The sequence below is a fragment of the Lissotriton vulgaris genome, chromosome 2_1 (assembly GCF_964263255.1).
Source record: "Lissotriton vulgaris chromosome 2_1, aLisVul1.2, whole genome shotgun sequence".
In the NCBI taxonomy this organism is placed as follows: Eukaryota; Metazoa; Chordata; class Amphibia; order Caudata; family Salamandridae; genus Lissotriton; species Lissotriton vulgaris.
In genome coordinates, this window is record NC_141687.1 from 1,057,801,443 (window position 1) to 1,057,818,956 (window position 17,514).

A 17,514-nucleotide genomic window follows, 5' to 3' on the forward strand; every position below is an offset into this window, starting at 1 on the left:
AAAGGGCTAGCATTGTTTGGTATTTGTACTTATTCAGTGCTTCATAAAACTGACAGGGCGGATTGTACTTGGTTGGAAGGGTGTTAGATTTTTTTGGGTAGCCTATGTGAGAAATGTTTTGTGGTCCTGCATGATGTCTAGAGTTGCGCACTTATCCTGCCATCTGCCACTGCGCTTAAGTGAATATTAGATTGAGGACGTTTCAGCTTTATATTAACTTTATATATTGGAACAGGGCATTAGCCAGGTCTGGTAGCTCATTAGAATAATGCATCCACTACAGGGGTCTGTGCTTGACCTCATGGTCACAGGTTTGAATCATTGTGATTAAACTCCGACTTTCATCTTCTGAAAGTGATAAAATGAGTGTTGTTGAGTAAAAATGCTCATCTGTTATTTTAATGCCAAGGTACACTTCTGGGTGAATTTGTGCTTTACAAGTGAACATGTTGTGTGGGTTACAAGCATGCATACTGTTGTGCATGCTATGTGTCGGTTTGACTGACTTGGGGCACTAATAAAGCTCGCAGATTCCTTGATGGGATCACTAGGCACTCATGACCTAAGCTGCCTCAGAAAAGATGTGCCCTCAGCAAGGGTTTGAAGGCAGATAAAGAGAAGTGAGAGATACTGGTTCATGTGATAACATCTGCCATCCTCGTTCGGCTAATATCTCAGGTTCTTGGATGGGCATGGTCTTCATTCCTATGACGGTGACAGAGACCTGGTGTGGCAATGCCAACAGATTTAACTTAAACAATGACAGGAGTTTGATATCCTTAAAATATTCTAGTTTTCATCAGTCCGTATTAAAACCAAAATTTGCTTTCATAACACCTGAAATATATTTTGAAGTGTTTGAACAGTTCATTTGCAAGATATTTAAATGTTGTTAGATAAAAAAAACTGACATCCTGCAGTGTAATTTCACATTCTTTGCACTGTAGGATTGTCACAGTTTCATAACAAAATCCTCTAACTTTGCAGTCAGAAAAAAAGTTAACACCAACCTCTAGAATAAAATAAGCCAGAAGTTGTAAGAAGACATACGCGAATCAATACTAATTCAACACCTATCCTTTATTGGAGCCTCGTCTTGGATAGTAAGCACTATATAAATGCAATTACAATACAATAAGCTGATAGTTGACCTCTGTACCTGAACTAGAGTAAATAAGACAAGATTTACAACACCAGTCCTTTTGGGGCACCAGCGCTTTTGGGCAGAGCGAGACGGAGAGCCCAACTCTCTAAGAGGGAGGGTGGGGGGGGGGGGCATGCTCTTTAAGCAAGTGAATTCAAAGAGCAACCACCCCACCACTTAACAGTGGGGAATTGAATACTACAAGCCTTCCTTCTGGAGTGGATCATCAGCATCGTCCAACATTGGTTTAGGAAGTTGGCTACCTTTTATAGTGGACCAAAACGTGGTACTATATGTAGAGTACAGCCAACCCTTGCTGGTTTCCAGAGACATAAATGATAAGACTAAAAGCTCATGTGGTAGTGCGAGTGCGTAGTTTAGCCTTATCAGAGGGTAGTGCTAAGCATTTGTGGCACTCGGAGGCAATAATTGAGACACCCTCAGATTAAATCCAAAACTAATTTACATAAAGAACTGATCTTTTTATATAAATGTTTATATGAAGAACTTCGTTAAAGGCCGTGGCCACGGAGCAAATGGGGGAAGACGCGTGTGCACAGAGCTCCGCGCTGCCCGGGTCAATATCATGATGGGGGAGACTGAATCGAGCCCCCGAAAAGTTGTACGGGGTCGCTTAGGGCCAGGGACTGAAGAGACGACCGTGGCGACACATCCGGATGCTGAAGACCTGGGGATCTCCGCGCCGAGCTGCCCGCAGGAAGGAGGGACAAGATGGCGGCCGGGACTGTGCATTAGCGGAGCCGGGAGACAACTGTGTGGACGACGTGGGGACATTGGAGGAAGTCTGGTCCTGCATGGCGGCGACTACATTGACGCGGATTCCGCCGTCTGCTAACACACATGGATCGGAACTGCACACTGGTGGTGCGGAGCTGAGGAACCTCCTGCCACTGCGACTCCGGAGGTGAAGAGGAACAGGGTGGGACCACCGGAGTAGAAGGTGAAGCGGCGAGACGGTGAGCCGGGATTACTCCCGGTTGCGGAAGCAGCTGGGAGGCTTGTGGTGCTGTTCAGCCTCTGCCTAAGAGGCTGATTGAAAGGGAGAGCCGCTATTTTAAGCGCTGGGAGAGACGGCAGCGCAGAGGAGCCGGAGGACGACATCGTTGGGTGCAGCTGAGGCGGGATGGTAACCGGATGCTGCAGGCTGGCGGCGAAACATTGGTGCAACACTGAGCGGCAGAAAGGCATTCCGAGGTGAGCGGAGCCCTGCCTGTGAGGCACATACTATTGTGAAGAGGGACAAATGGTGGCAGAATAGCCCATTAGGCTGTGGCTTCACTGTACTGAGCTTTGGTGAGGCTTGAAGCACTAATCCGGCGCAGGGGACAGGGCAGCAGGGTTTGACCTGGCTGGGTTGCTGAGGACAGGTTCCCAGCGTGCTCCCCAATAACAGCAGGCCGGAGGTGAGATTCAGGGGCGCAAGGAGAGATTTTGCGGCCTTGGAGTGATGCCTGAGAGTGAACCCTTATCAATAAGCACCCAGCTGACTGAAGGCGGACATATATGCCTGGTATAGTGCGCCAGGAGATGCAGCAAGGGAGAACTGGAGTGAAAGAAAGGCGGCCGAACTGAGGAAGCGCCAAAATAAAAGCAAGGACCAACTAGGAGCAGTGCCTTCCTGGTAGTCCAGGGGAAGGGATAGCGGTGGGCACACTTTGTGAGACTCCCTGGAGGGACTGCCATAGCCGCATGGACATCTGGATCATTCCTTCGGACCTGGGGTGCACGTTCCTGGTGCCCATGGGAGGTGAGGGCTCCTGGGGGGGCGCTGCTGAGTGGCTGGCCGGTGTTTGAGGCTCGAAAGTGCTGTTTGCAGAGCATGGCACGGGCCCTGGCCGGGGGTGATTGAGGTAGTGGCCCAACGAGGTACCTGCCTGTGGGGCGTGAGGAGAAAATTGAGGCAGGGGAACAATCATTGGGTGGAGGTAAAGCCGGAAGTTATTGCTGGTGGACCGTTCATATCACCGTCCACTGGAGGGAGGCCGGAATTGCTGATAGGATTCGCACCGCAGGGAATAATGGGGAAGCCGAGAGGAAAACAGATGGGAGCGCCCCCCGAGCAAGAAGAGGAAACGGGAGTGCCAGACAAGCACGAAGAACATCTGCAGCAATCTGAAGGGATGCTGCAATAGGTGGATCAAATCCTCAAGGCCATCTGACACCAGGGAGGCGCTGCAACTGGACATTGCACATGTGGCATAAGGGTTGGGGTTGCTCCGAGCTGACCACTCTAAATTGGCCGACTGGGTAAAAGAAACGGAGGCTACTTTGGAGATCTGGAGCCTCCACGAACGGCAATGGAATCCCAAATGACGGATGTCCAGTGCAGACTACAGGTGCTGGAATGGAGAGCGGAGGATGCTGAAGGGAGGAATAGAAGGAATAACATACGAGTGGTTGGATTACCCGAAGGAGTGGAGGGAGCCATCATCGTGGAGTACTTGGAAGCTTGGCTGAGGGTGGAGGTGGCGCCTGAGGGCCTCTCCTCGTTCTACACTCTGGAATGAGCACATAGAGACCTGACATGCCCACTAGCCTCTGGAAGGCCGCCTAGACCAGTGGTGGCCAGATTGCTTCACTATAAAGACAGGCATCTCTTGCTACACAAAGCTCGTACTGCAGGTCCTTACAAGGTGGGAAACGGGAAAGTAACGCTGTTCCTGGACTATACACTCTAAGTACAGCGCAAACTAACATTATTCCTGGAAGTCAAAAATGCACTCAGAGATGAGGGCCTACAATATTCCGTAATATTCCCGGCACGGCAAAAGATAATACTGGATGGTAAGATGTACTTCCACGACGGCCCCAAAATGGCCTGGCACTGGCTGGAACTGGAGAAGCAGGGCGTGACAGGGGTGCTCCAGAGGAGGGACCGCGACGAATACGACGACACTGCGCGGAGGCATCGAAACCCACTGGGACACAAAGAAGGAACGCTCAGCTGCTTTACAAGCTGTTGCAGCCATTTCGCAAGAGACAGGAATGGTGGCAGAGGAGGCGTCAAACTCAGAGAAGGCATTGGCGGGGTCGGATACAGAGAATCGGACACAGGAAGTGTACCTCTGCCACATGTGACAGCTGGAACGGCGGACAAGATGGTGGATGCATAGTGCCAGGACTTGGCTCTGGGGGCTGTTGAGTTGGGGAGAGCTCTGGTTCCGGATTGGGGGCATCTACTAGGGGTTTGAATGATGCCCGAGTGATGGTGGTAAGAGGAGTCGGTGTGGTCCTTGGAGTCAGCAATGTGGTATTCTCGCCAAATTTTCACCCTGGATGGGGCTGACTAGTTCTATCGGGGACACAGCGCAAGCTGCTGAAGGTATAGGAAGTCGACCCTCTGAGGCCTTGAGACCTCCCCCCCCCCCCCCCCCCCCCAATTTTGTGAGAGTGGGTTCCTTAGGTTTTTACTACAGGAACGGGTTGTGTGGTAGTTTGGATGGGTACTAATGTTGTAGCGTCTGTCCTGGGGGAGTGTAGTTGGGGGGAGAGATTTGGGGGTTGGTTGGGGTAAGTAAATTCACTGGTGTGTTTCACTATGTTGGGCAATGTTTTATAAGAAACTGGTTTCTGTATGGGTTCGCTACATGATTTGAAATGTTTTACCTGGAATGTACGGGGGCTCCATTCGATGCTTAGACGCCACGAAGTACATGCTTATCTGGTACGACGGGGGACCCACATAGCCTTTCTACAAGAGACACATATTACTAAATCTGAAGGGCTAGCCCTGAAACGTAGATTGAGGTGCAATTATTTTACACAACTTATTCGGCATTTGCTAGGGCGGTGTTAATTTGGGTTGCGGCGGGAGTCCTGTTCCAGCCGACCCAACAATCGACCCAGAGGGGAGGTTTGTGGTGGTGACCGGCCGCCTCAATGGTACCGATCTGACTCTGGGTAGCATATATGCCCCTAAAGTTTACCAGGCTTCCTTTTTTGGACATTTGTCAAGTAAGTTAGTGCCATATTTCACTGGTTCGACATTGATGGGGGAGACTTTAATTCTATTGTGGATGTAGGGGATGGACATGTCTCGCCCCCCGCTTCCGGATGCCCCGATCTATAGGCTCTCGAAGGCTAGAAGGGGGTGGCAGAATGATTGGGGATTGGTGGACACCTGGCAGGAGCATCATTTGGAAGCGCTAGATTACTCTTACTATTCCGGCATCCATGATTTGCACGTGCGGTTGGACTCTGTATTATGCACGCCGGATGTGCATGCCAAAGTCAGTCATAGTGAATACCTAGCTAGGACAATATCGGACCATAATCCGTTACTAGTGCAGATTCGATGGGTCCAAGAGATCGCTGTGATACGGATCTGGCGATTTAGACTAGAGGCCTTAGATGAACCGGCCTTTTGTCCACATCTCGGAACGGGTATAACCCAATATTTTGCTGAGAATCAGGGCACAGCGCCATCGGTCATGGTTGAGTGGGACGCCTTTAAGACTTTAGTTAGGGGATTATGTATTGCCAAGACGGTGGGAGTGCGGAAAACGCTATTGAACGATATAGAGGTGGCAGAGCATAGGTTACGCAAAGCTGAGAGGGCTCGTCCTGAAGATAAGAGCATACACAGGGAGGTTATGGAGGCTAGAGAAGCAGTGGCGGCTCAGGTGGAAAGGCTAAGCTCCTTTGATTATAAGTCTTATCAGGCAAAGGTGCATGCGGAGGGAGATAAATCCGGCACGCTGTTAGCATGGTTAGCTAATCCGCATGTCTGGGGCACGCCTATATTGGGAATATCGGCGCCACCAGGGAACTTGGTGTGTACGCAGCAAGGGATAAATGGCCTGTTCTTAGACTATTATACTGCACTTTATTGTAGCCAACTACGACAGGATGGGGACGCCACAGAGGAGTTTCTCTCTGAATTGATATTGCCTAGGTTGGAGAAGGAACAAGAGGATATGTTAGGGCAGGCGATCACGCTTGGTGAAATTAGGGGTGTGATTAAGAACATGGCACTCAACAAAACGCCAGAGGTAGATGGCCTGCCCACAGAATTTTATGCTACATATGTCGATTGCTTAGCGCCACGATTGTTAGCGATGTATCAGGCAGCATGGATGGAAGGGAGGCTACCGGCGACCACTTGTGAAGCTATTATCATCCCATTATTGAAATCTGGGAGAGACTCGACCGACTTGTCAGCGTATCGCCCATTGTCAATGCTGACCACTGAATACAAAGTACTGGGTAGAATTCTTGCAACCAGACTCCTCCCGTACATGACGCAGCTGGTCCACTCGGACCAAGCGGGCTTCATTCCTATGCGAAACACAGCTATAAATGTAAGGCGACTGCTCCTTATCTTGGAGGGGAATCGCAGCTCGACTACTGTGGCTGCGGTCCTCTCAGTAGACATTGAAAAGGCTTTTGATTGTTACATTGGCTGTTTTTATTTCAGGTTATGCGAATGATGGGCCTAGGAGAGTGTTTCTTGAAGTGGACCCGAATCCTTTATCACACAGCGATAGCCCGGGTGTGGAGCGGGCAACGAGGCAGGAGTGTTCTTTGTCACCGCTGCTGTTCACACTAGCGATTGAGCCATTAGCGGCACGCGCCAGAATGGGGAACTATTATATTGGCCTGGACCTGAGAGGAGATATGCAGTACATCTCGCGTTATGCAGATGATTTACACATGTACCTGGCTAACACCGCAGAATCCTTGATAGGGGCGACGACGCTGCTGCGCGGGTTTGGCGAGGCGTCAGGGCTTCAGGTGAATTGGGTGAAGACCTGCTTGTTCCCTGTGAGACATGGCGGAGAACCCCCATCAAGTAGGAGGTATACGATGGAAATCACGCTGTTTACCGTATCTGGGGACCCACATTTACCATAAGCAAGAGGATTTGCTGGAGGGTAATATAAATAGAGCACTTAGAGGGATTAAAGGGAGTGTGGCATTTTAGAGCACGTTACCACTTTCGGTGGCGGGCTGAGTGGCATTGTTGAAGATGGTGGCGTTGCCTCGATTGTTATACTACTTCAGAACACTACCGATAAGAATACCAGGCTCGTCATTTAAAAGGCTCAGATCCTTAGTGGGGGAGTTTATATGGGGGAATGGCAGGCGTCGAGTGGCCTTGACCACGATGATGCGACCAAGAGCCGAGGGAGGATGGGCGTCCCGGATTTTGAGCAGTACTACTTGGCAGCTCAGCTGCAGTGGTTCACCCAGGCAGTGGCAAGGGAATTCAGGGACCCAGATGGACCGGAGGTTCGATGGATACCACGTCATGTCTTATTGTTTGTTATACTTGGTCGGCGACTGAAGCTTGACACATTAACGCATGAAGAGCGGACGCTGAGATTATGTTGGAACAGCAGCCAGAAGAGAAGGCGGGTTCTACGGCCATATGCGCCGGAGATCCAGCTGGACATGTGCACAGCACTTCCGCATGGGGGAGATTGGTCTGCCTTAGCTGCATTGGAAGACCAGGGAGTACAAATGGTAGGGGACCTGTATGAAGAGGGCGTTCATTTGCCTTTCCAGACGCTGCAAGACCGATACTACCTACCCAGGGGTGCTTTCTTGCTGCATTCAGCCCTCACAGCAGCAATACAACGTAGGTGGGGTGGAGGGCTAACTGAGCCACAGACATCTTTAACGTGCCAGTATATAGTGATATATATAGTGATGGCTGCAGGGACCTTTAAGGTCATAATGTGCTTGTAAAGGAGGATGGGGAGGGCGGGAGACAGCCGCTAAGACTATTGCAGGGGAAGTGGGAAGCAGATCTGGGTAAAGAAATCCCTGACTCGACGTGGTAGAGTATAATAGAGAGGGCATGGAAGAGTACGCGCAATGTCAGGTTTCAGCTCATTCATTTCTATATATTGCACAGGGCGTACTTAACCCCGGCGCAAATTAATAAATATTTTATTGTAGACACAGCCAGATGCCCACGGTGCAACTTGGAAGAAGCAGAATTTATTCACATGATGTAGAGTTGCCTGCAATTAGGAACATATTGGGAGGAAGTGGTTGAGGTCTTATGTGGGGTGATGGATAGGCAGATAGATCCAAACATCGGAGCATGCATGCTGCACTGGTTTCCTCATACAAACAAGACTAAAGTCACGAATAAGTTCCTGGACCTAGGGCTGATACTAGCTAAGAGGGAATTAACGAAGAAATGGAAATCCAAGCAAGGACCTAGCGTTGAGGACTGGAAGGTAGAGTTAACAAGGTGGGCAGCAAACGAAAGCAAGGTACGGCTCCAGCTAGCTAGGAGATCTAAATGTGAAAAGGCATTGGAAGCTGCCCAAGCGTGGGAAGCTCTAGTGGCACTGTTACAGATACCTGAACCAGTGTCGGATGGGGAATTGTTAGATACGCTGGTGGGGACGCCTTGTATAGGGAGACTGTATTGGGGTACCTATCCATTCCAGGAGACATAGTAGCAGAATTAGGAAAGATGGTAACTTGTTTGGCCAACCCGGTGAGAGAGCGAGCTATATTCCCATGACCAACTCACATACTGCATGACTTTAGCAGGATGGTAATGTCGAACACACCGGTGGAGAGGGTTAGGGAGGGACAAAGGGGTGAGCATGTTTTGTGATTAGAAGGGAGCCTTCATTGAATAAGCTGATGGCACATGGACTCACGGAGCGAGCATACCTGACTATAGTTGTAAATTGGACGATGTGTATCATAAGGGGATATATATGCAAGGAAAAGGGTGAACAATGGAATTGAGTTTTACCTGTATGCCATGCCAGAGAAATGCGATCTTAAGAAATCAAGAAGTGTACTCATGTACTGTTTTGAGACCAATGTAAGTTGTTTGTTGGGTGAAAATCAATAAAACATATTAAAAAAAAAAAAAAAAAAAATGAAGAACTTCGTTAAATATTGAATTTCACAAGTAAGTAAATGTTCACTCAAATTAGTCTTCACACGTAATGCTTTCCTGTGGGGTAAAATACAAATGCGGTATACAGGTACTTGCAGTAGCTTTCTGGGGTCCCTTTCAGGACTTAAGGTGGTAGGGGGTATGGTCGAAAGTAGTACCAGCAATTAGAGTTTAACTGCCCTTGGGCGTCCGGGTGCAGAGGTGCCTTATGGGGTGGAGCTTTACTTGCAACACAAAAGGAGTGGGGGCGGGACCTAAAAACCAGCCCACAGGGGGAATGGGGGCATGTCTTTAAGCTTCAAACGGCGGGCTCGGTGCACAAGGGTCTTGGGAACATGGCAGCACAGGCAGTTCTCTGTATTTGGGGAGGAGGGGGTGGGTGTTTAAGTGCAGAGGGGTTCAGCACCTGGGCGGGTGCGTCACAATGCCTTGCAGTTGTTTGTCTCCCTGGATGAGGGTACAAAAAATATGGCCAGTTGGACCACTCTGGAAATGTGTCTCTGCGGTGCTGACGTCACTAGATGGCTGCTCGGTCTCAGTGCTGTTGGGGTCCAGACTGCACTTAAACAGGCCTTGGTTGCTGAAAGGGTTCCTGTACTCCAGGTAGTGGTGTTGTGTGGCTTGGTTGTCCTGGCATCGTCACACTTGGTGGGGAGATAGGTCTGACCTTCTGGAACACCGAGACCTCTTCCTGTGCTGCTGCTGCATTGGTATGACCTGGGAGCAGCAGTACGGTAAACAGGACTCTGCTGTTTTGGTGCCTGCAGACTACAGCAGAGTTACGCCTCTACTCCAAGTGAAATTGCAGGCAGTTTGCGAAGGCTCAGCTGCAGGACAAGTCAGTTTTGTCACGATTGTTGAGACTGGTGTAGGCGGGCAGGGTTTAGCACCAAAAGTCCATAGCAAGATTCAGTCCTTGTTTTTGCTGCTCTTCTGGATCCGTCTAATGAGTTCCTGTATCAGGGGTGCCACCTAAATACTCCATTTAGGAACGTTAAGGGGAGTGACAGGTGGTAGCCAATAGGCTACTCACCTTTAGGGTGCCTACACCCCCTATATGAACCCCTGTGCCAGATCTCTTTCCCTAAACTGTACAATTATTTCCCCAATTGGCAATATCTTTAGCACCCACACCCACCGTAAATCCATAGGAAGTGGTCCCCCTGATACCTAATGCAGCATGCATTGTGCCACCCTAAGGGACCCCTCACTTAAGTCATACAGACTGTCATTTAAGGCTCTGTGTCTTATATAGGAGGGTGGCTCTGTAGATACTACACCAAAGTAAGATATAGTGTGCACACAGTGCAGTGGAGCCCCAAAGGTAGACAGAGGTAAGAGTAGAGAATACCTACCTCTCCATTTGTGGTGGTGTGGGTGAGCAGTAAGGCTTTATCAGAGGGTAGTGTTGAGCATGTATTGTACACACTCAGGCAAGAAAAGTCACACACTCAAAGACTGAACTCAGACCAATTTTGTTTGTATAAAAATATTATTTCGTTATTTTATTTCAAAAAACCAAGCCAGGCCTGATGCAGGTATGTGAAATAATGCTTTGCAAGATTCATGCAGTGAATTACTGTTGAATGCAGGTTCAAATGCAGTTGTTTAATTCACAAGTAAGTCAATAATCAAATTACTTTTCAGTTACTTTGTAGATTACAATATGTTACTTCTTGGATTACTTTTTAAGTTACTTTTGCTAATCAGTGTGATATGACGAGATATCACACTGACATTTCCTGAACAAAAGGGAAGTAATTCAGTTTTTGTATATTTGCAGTTTTTTTTAGGTTTCATACAAACCAACTCCACACTTAAAAGAATTTCCAAAGAAAAGCAGTCCATGCAATCCTATGGAGGAAATAAAGTTATCAGGTTACAGGTAAGTACTTGGTTGTGGGAGTAGGGTTTCTGAGGTTAGAACCAGTGTTCCCCCAGGGATGAGGATGCACTATCTAAAAGCACCGTCAGTGGCACTAGGGTGGCCAGGTGCAGAGTGCTGAGGCCCAGTGTTATCCAGTGGAGAATAGGGAGCCTCCGGTTGGTGGCTGCTAAAGAGCAGGCCACTAAGATGTGGGGGCAAAGCTCCCAGGGTTTAGCTCAGGGCAAATGGGGATCCGAGTTAGCTCACAAAGTGCATCCTCAGTGGCACAGGGTCAGCCGGGTGCAAGGTGCGAGTTTGGAATCAGGTGCCCTGTTGATTTTAATGGGGATTCTCTGATTGCATCAAGCACCGCAGGCTCGGGACTAAGATATTCTGGAGGCGACAACCGGTTGGAGAGGTAAGTAGGGATGCCTGGTGGTGGCAGCTGGTGAGCAGCCACTGAGCCTGGACACTAGACTTAGGTCGTTTTTCAGGGGAGATCTGTAATATGCCCGCTGAGTGCATTTTTCATTAAATCCCACACTGGCATCTGTGTGGGTTTAATGTGCTTTGAAGTTTCCTACCAAACGTCCCAGTTTTCAGTAAGGCTATTATGTTGCTGTGTAGTTCGTAATGACAAGCTCCCAGCCCCATATACTCTTAATGGCATTACTGCACTTACAATGTCTAAGAATTGACTTAGACACTGTAGGGGTACAGGGCTAATGCACGTGTACTCTCACCACTGGTATAGTGCAGCCAACTAAAGGGGTGGCTTACCTGTTCCAGGGCAGTGGATTTTAGGCATGGCACACAAATGTGTGCCATATCGACTCTTCAATTTGTTCTGCACCAAAACACACAGCCTGCAAAGGCAGTGTGTGAGTGTAAGGGTACAGAATGGGAAGGGTTGACGAAGGGGAAGCTTCAAAGGCTTGCCGCCTTTGTGAGCTTCTCCAGGCCACTTGCTGCTTTCAGCAACTGGTCCCCACTGGTTCTGACCCCCACTTTGGGCGGGAGAACAGGCGGGAATAACAAATGAGGAAGAGAGGTGTAACCTCTGCCAACTCCACCCCTCAGGTGGGGGAGGCGAGGTGAAGAGCATCTCCCAGTCTCTGCCATCTTGCAGATGGGGGAACTCAGCCAACCAGGGACAGGCTCATGCCCCCATCCCACTGGAGGGTGGCATAAGGGGTGTACCCACCCCAGGGAAGTGACCCATTGGTCCCTGCCTTTTACCTACCTATAACACCTCTAAATCTGATATTTAGGGGCACCCCTGAACCTTACTTCCTCAGACAAGCCGAAACTACAAGGAGAAGGACCGAACAGCTGTGCAGCAGCTAACAAGAGGAAGATGCCCAATAACTTGGCCCCAGCCCTACCGGCCTGTCTCCACCTCGAACCTGCTCCTGCGAAATCTCGGTGTTTCCTGCAGCCTGCAACCTCAAAAACCCCAGAGGACTCAACCCCAAAGACCAGATTTGTTTATCTGCAACCTCTGGCTTCAGCCGGACACTGCAAATACGCCCCACTATGCACCCGCCATCCTTGGCCCGAGCTTGAGTGGGCAAACACCACGATGAGGTCACCCAGGCGATCCTGACCCAAGATCCGGCGACCCCTGACCTGCCTCAAGCCCCCAGCCGACCCTGCAGCCTAAATCCAGAAGTTTCCCCTCACCAGGAGCTGTTAAGACGATCCGACCTCAAAAGGCACCCCTGCACCCAAAGCCCCACGGCCTTCGGTGCTCAAAAGGACTGTGCCTAACCAACCCCTAACTTCACAACTTACCTCTCGAAGTAGTGGTCGCAGCTAGAAGACCTTCGTCCCCAAGCCTGCAGTGTCTTTGCAAAGCAGAGGCTCTCTGTTGAAAACAGGGCATCTGACGTTGAAACAGCACTTTCACCCTGCCACCCTAGTGCTGCTGAGGAGGCTCCTTTAGTGCTACTTTGTTTCCCCATTTGCCCTGAGCTAAAGTCCAGGAGCTTTGCTCCCACAACCAAGTGGTCTGCTCATCAGCAGCCACCAACCGGAGGCCCTCTAACCCCAATGGATAACATTGGGCCTCAGCACTCTGCAACCGGCCGTCCTAGTGTCGCTGAGGTTGTAACAAGAGTGCATCCTTGACCCTGTGGGACCCCTGAGCCTACTCCCAGAACCTCAACTCCCACTACCAAATACTTACCTCAATACCAATAACACTATTTTCCTCCATAGGATAACTGACTGTTTTTCTTGGGAAAGTTTTAAGTGTGGAGTTTAAAAACCTAAAGAAATTCTTTAAAATTGCACTAACGATTTTGATACAGGAAATGTCCCAGAGTAGTATCCAGGTATACTACTCGAAGTAAGAAAAGTAATTACAAAAGTAACTTGCCTGTAATTTTACTGAAAAGCCCATTCAAGTCTATGTGCTTTATTTACAAAGTATTGCATTTCTCTGCAACCATACTGTAAGTCAAAACAAAGTGCATATACAATTACAATTCAAACTGTTTACAAGCTGCATTACTACTGTAAAGTATTTATTGCTTACCTGTGCCAGGCTTGCTTGGCTCTAGAAAATAGAATAGCTAAAAGAATATTTTCATACAAAAACTGGTCTGAAGTTCAGTCTTTGAGCGTGTGAATTCATTTGCTGACTGAGTGTGTACAACAAATGCTTAACACTGCTCTCTGTTACTGCTCGATCACACTACTACAAATAGACTGAGGCGATATCGAAGTTCACCTCTTCCTACCTTAACGGTTCAACTGAACTCTGTGCACACTGGCACTTGGAAACCAGTCGTAGTAGCTGGCCGCCTTATACATTTAAAATAACATTACATAACATACCTTACTTTGGTGTAGTTTATACAGAGCCAGCTTCCTACAAACACATGCTAAAACAATGATTCAAAAAGTTTGTTCAAAGTTTAAATAATGTCCTATTGATAATATAGAATGTAACAAAAATAATTTTAACACTTTATTATTACTTTTCAACATGCTGTACAGCACCCATGCTGCTCTACAGCATAGCTTAAAGACATTGGCAAAGCCAATAGCTCGGGCTAAACACTTATGCGAGACCTATGGGCAATGAAAGTGCTTGTTAACTTTTATGACTCCCATGCTTTTTTGCTGGAGTCATTTGGTGTTCGGATTGTATCCTATGCGATATAGGCAGCTTCTTGTCACCCTAGATAGGACCTTGTTTAATGCTTCTAGCAGGTTTAATTCATGCTTGAAGGCTGTTTTCCATTGGATGCGGCACAGTAACCTTTAGTTTAATGCCAATAAAATAAAGATGCTCTTATTTGGCTTGCCTACCTCAGTATGGGATGGTGAATACTGGTCCAGTCATGTTTCTGCCCCTCCAGCCCCTGCCTCTACAGTGCGCTATCTAGAGGTGAAATGTGATAACGTTAGTTTTCAACCTCCGGTATCTGGTGTAATGGTCTCTTACTTTGGACTTCTGAAAACTTGTTTTTTTTTTTTAAGTGTACCTCTTGCTGTTTGAGACTCAGAAATGAGTTCCTCATTGTCTCCTCATGGTTAGATTACAGTAATGCGCTCTATTGGGGCCTACCAGCTGAATAGGCTTCAGTTAGTCCAGAATGCCACTGCTCGGTTTCTTCTGAAGAACCCTAGAGGACGCATATGCGTCACCCTCATCTTGAGAAGCTGCATTGACTGTCCGTTAAGGAAAGGATTCAATTTAAAGGTCATCTTGTGGTTCATAGAGCCTTCTATCAGTTCGGCCCAGCATATATTACTAACAGTCTAACCCCATACCATCCAATGAGATGTCTGTCTGTCTGATGCCCTGCTGTTCGTTGTCCTTCGTTTTAAAAAGTAAAGATGGAGTGGCACATTCTATTTATATCTAGCAGAAACTTCTTGAAATGCCCTCATTGTTCATAATAGTGCTTTAAAAAATGAACTCTTCTTTAAGGGTAATTGAAAACTTGGCTGTTTTGTGCTGCTTATGAGTAGGTGCTTTTCTGGTTAATGGTTCATTTAGTCTGTTTTTAGAGCCGGGACTCTTCTGGAGTAGCCGTGCGCTCTATTAAACTTTTGTCATTTAATGCCTTGTGTTTTTTGTTTTAAACATTTTTATTCCTCAATTTTAGACATGGATAAAGAAGATGCACTGATATGCTTTGAGGAACATATCAGAGCTTTGGAAAAAGAAGAGGAAGAGGAAAAACAAAGGGGTTTACTACGTGAAAGGCGAAGGCAACGTAAAAACAGAGAATCCTTTCAGGTGAGGTGCAATTTGGAGTTGCAGTAGTTTGTGATAGTTTTATGCATACCCGCATGTTGAAATAAACCTTGACTTTGAGAGTCATTGAAAATGGTGTTTCTTCAAAAAGTTGTAGTTATTAAATGTAATTTTACTGCGGTCAGAATCCACATAGTCTACTATTGAAAAGTGCAATTGAACATCTGACGTTCTTGGCATGGTGGCTTTCTCCATGTGGTTCAAGATATCTCTATCCATTACATTCAAATTGCTGTGGCCACCTCAATACTTTCTCCGTTTAGGGATAGATGCTGTTATTAAATTACAAAAGCTGAAATTGAGGGTCACGTTTTCTCCACTTTCTTCCTGACCATGGGCCTCATACAGTTTTGTAGCATGAATCTTTGTGGATTCACTATGCTGTGCATTATTTCGCCATTTAGTGGGTGGGTCCGGAATTGTAGTATTTCTTTTCCTTTTTTTTTTTCGTGGCCCAGGTGGGCGTCGACATACCACCTTTTGGTGTCCTTTGTGATGTCTGCGCGCTTCCTCCGGAAGCTCCCACCTTTGCTCGCCGTCTTTAGATTCTGTTTTCCACTGTTGGGTCTGGATCGACAGTGAAGGAGCTCCAAAACTTTGGAGAGAAAACTCAACAAACACATCGAAAGATCACCGGAGAAGATACCGGATTACAAGTAGAGTACAGAGGTCGACGAAAGAGGAGGGAACATCAAAAACTTAGACGTTTCATTGGAGAATGCGCTCACGGGGGCTCCCTTGGCGCAGTGAGGAACACAACTTCATTTAATTTCTGCATAAACTGCCACCACAAGCATGTGCAAAAAGACCAACACCCAGTTTGCAATCTCTGCCTGCCGCTCAACCATCGAAGCGAGGAATGTAACGCCTGCGTGGCATTCACCCCGAAGACCCTCAGAGTAAGAAAGAGGCAAAGAAGAGCAAACTACAGCATGCAGAGGCCACCTCCATCGCTCCGAGTTTTTGGACTCTCCAGTGGAGAGGAAGACAACATCGCTGGAGCTAATGGGTAGGAAAATGGAAAGAAGTGTGGCGATACAATGGCGCATCGCCAATTCCAATGCGCTCATCAACAGACACGCATACCAACACTGGAAAGAATGAAGTTCAGAACAACATCCTCAACACACCCTTCAACGGGGACCAGCTGTTCGGCGCACCAGTTGATGAAAAACTGAGTCAACTCGAAAAGGACAATGAAACTGCTAGATCCATGGGGGCGCTGCAGTTCAGAGGTATGAAAAGAGGGACACCATCAAGGAGGCCAATGTATAGAGGGAACCGCCAACCTGTGGCACCACACCAAATATTCCAACAAGGATATCAAGGAGGTAACCAGGGACAACAACAGGGACAGCAACAACAAACCTGGCAGTAACAGCCACGAGGACAATCCTTTCGAGGGCACGCCCAAGGGAGGGTAAACTGACAGAGAGGGAGTAAACAACCCTCATCCAAGTTACTCCTCAGTAGGACCAATGCACACCCAGCCAATATCTCTAGGGGTGCGGAAGGAGTCAACACAAAGACCAAATCAAAATCAACAACAGTTCCTCCAGCTCACATCAGTAGGAGGCAGGATAAACACTTCCTCCAGGATTGGAGAAAGACAACATCAGACAAATGGATAATAAACCTCATACAATACGGTTACTGTATAGAACTAGAAAAACCACCTCCAAACAGAAAGCCAGGAGGCAGAGTACACTGCAAAGGAGCGTACACATTTGCTGCAGGAAGCACAAGAACTTCTAAAGAAAAGAGCCATAGAAATAGTACCATACAAAGAACGGAACAAGGGGGTCTACTCCACCTACTTCCTCATACCAAAAGTAGACTGAACCCTAAGGCCAATTCTAGATCTAAGATTTTTGAACAGGTTCATAAAAACTCAAAGGATTAAGATGACATCACTCCAAGAGGTCATACCACAGCTACAAGGAGATTACATGGCAACTATCGACTTAAAGGACTCTTACTTGCACATCCCCATCAACAGCAAACACAAACCTCTCATAAGGTTTATTTTATTTATTTTATTTTAGAGGTTTTATATAGCGCTGGCTGGACCCGGGGGTATCAGAGCGCTTTACATTTTAGAGACAAGAAAGGTCAATAAGACAGGGGACATACATAGCATCAATGTATATAAACAACATATAAGTCTCCCCCTGACAGATTTCAAAATGATAAATATGGGAAATAAGCACAACAAAATGTGAAAGATGTGATAAATCAAAAATATCAAAAGGCACAAATTGAAAAAAAAAGCCGGAAAATTGCAGAGTCAGGATAGGGAGGTTAATGGTCCGTTTGGTTGGTAAGGAAGAGAAGCG

General features: G+C 47.6%; 1 protein-coding gene across 4 annotated transcripts in view; it reads left to right on the forward strand.

Annotated features, from left to right (window-relative positions):
* The window catches only part of PRPF40A (pre-mRNA processing factor 40A), a 963,502-nt gene that overhangs the window by 405,932 nt on the left and 540,056 nt on the right, over positions 1–17,514 (forward strand). For all 4 annotated transcript variants that reach the window (XM_086956681.1, XM_086956683.1, XM_086956684.1 and 1 more), the window contains exon 17: positions 15,027–15,160. In XM_086956681.1, coding sequence (XP_086812807.1) covers positions 15,027–15,160 — 134 coding nt within the window. The remainder of the gene's footprint in view (positions 1–15,026; positions 15,161–17,514) is intronic.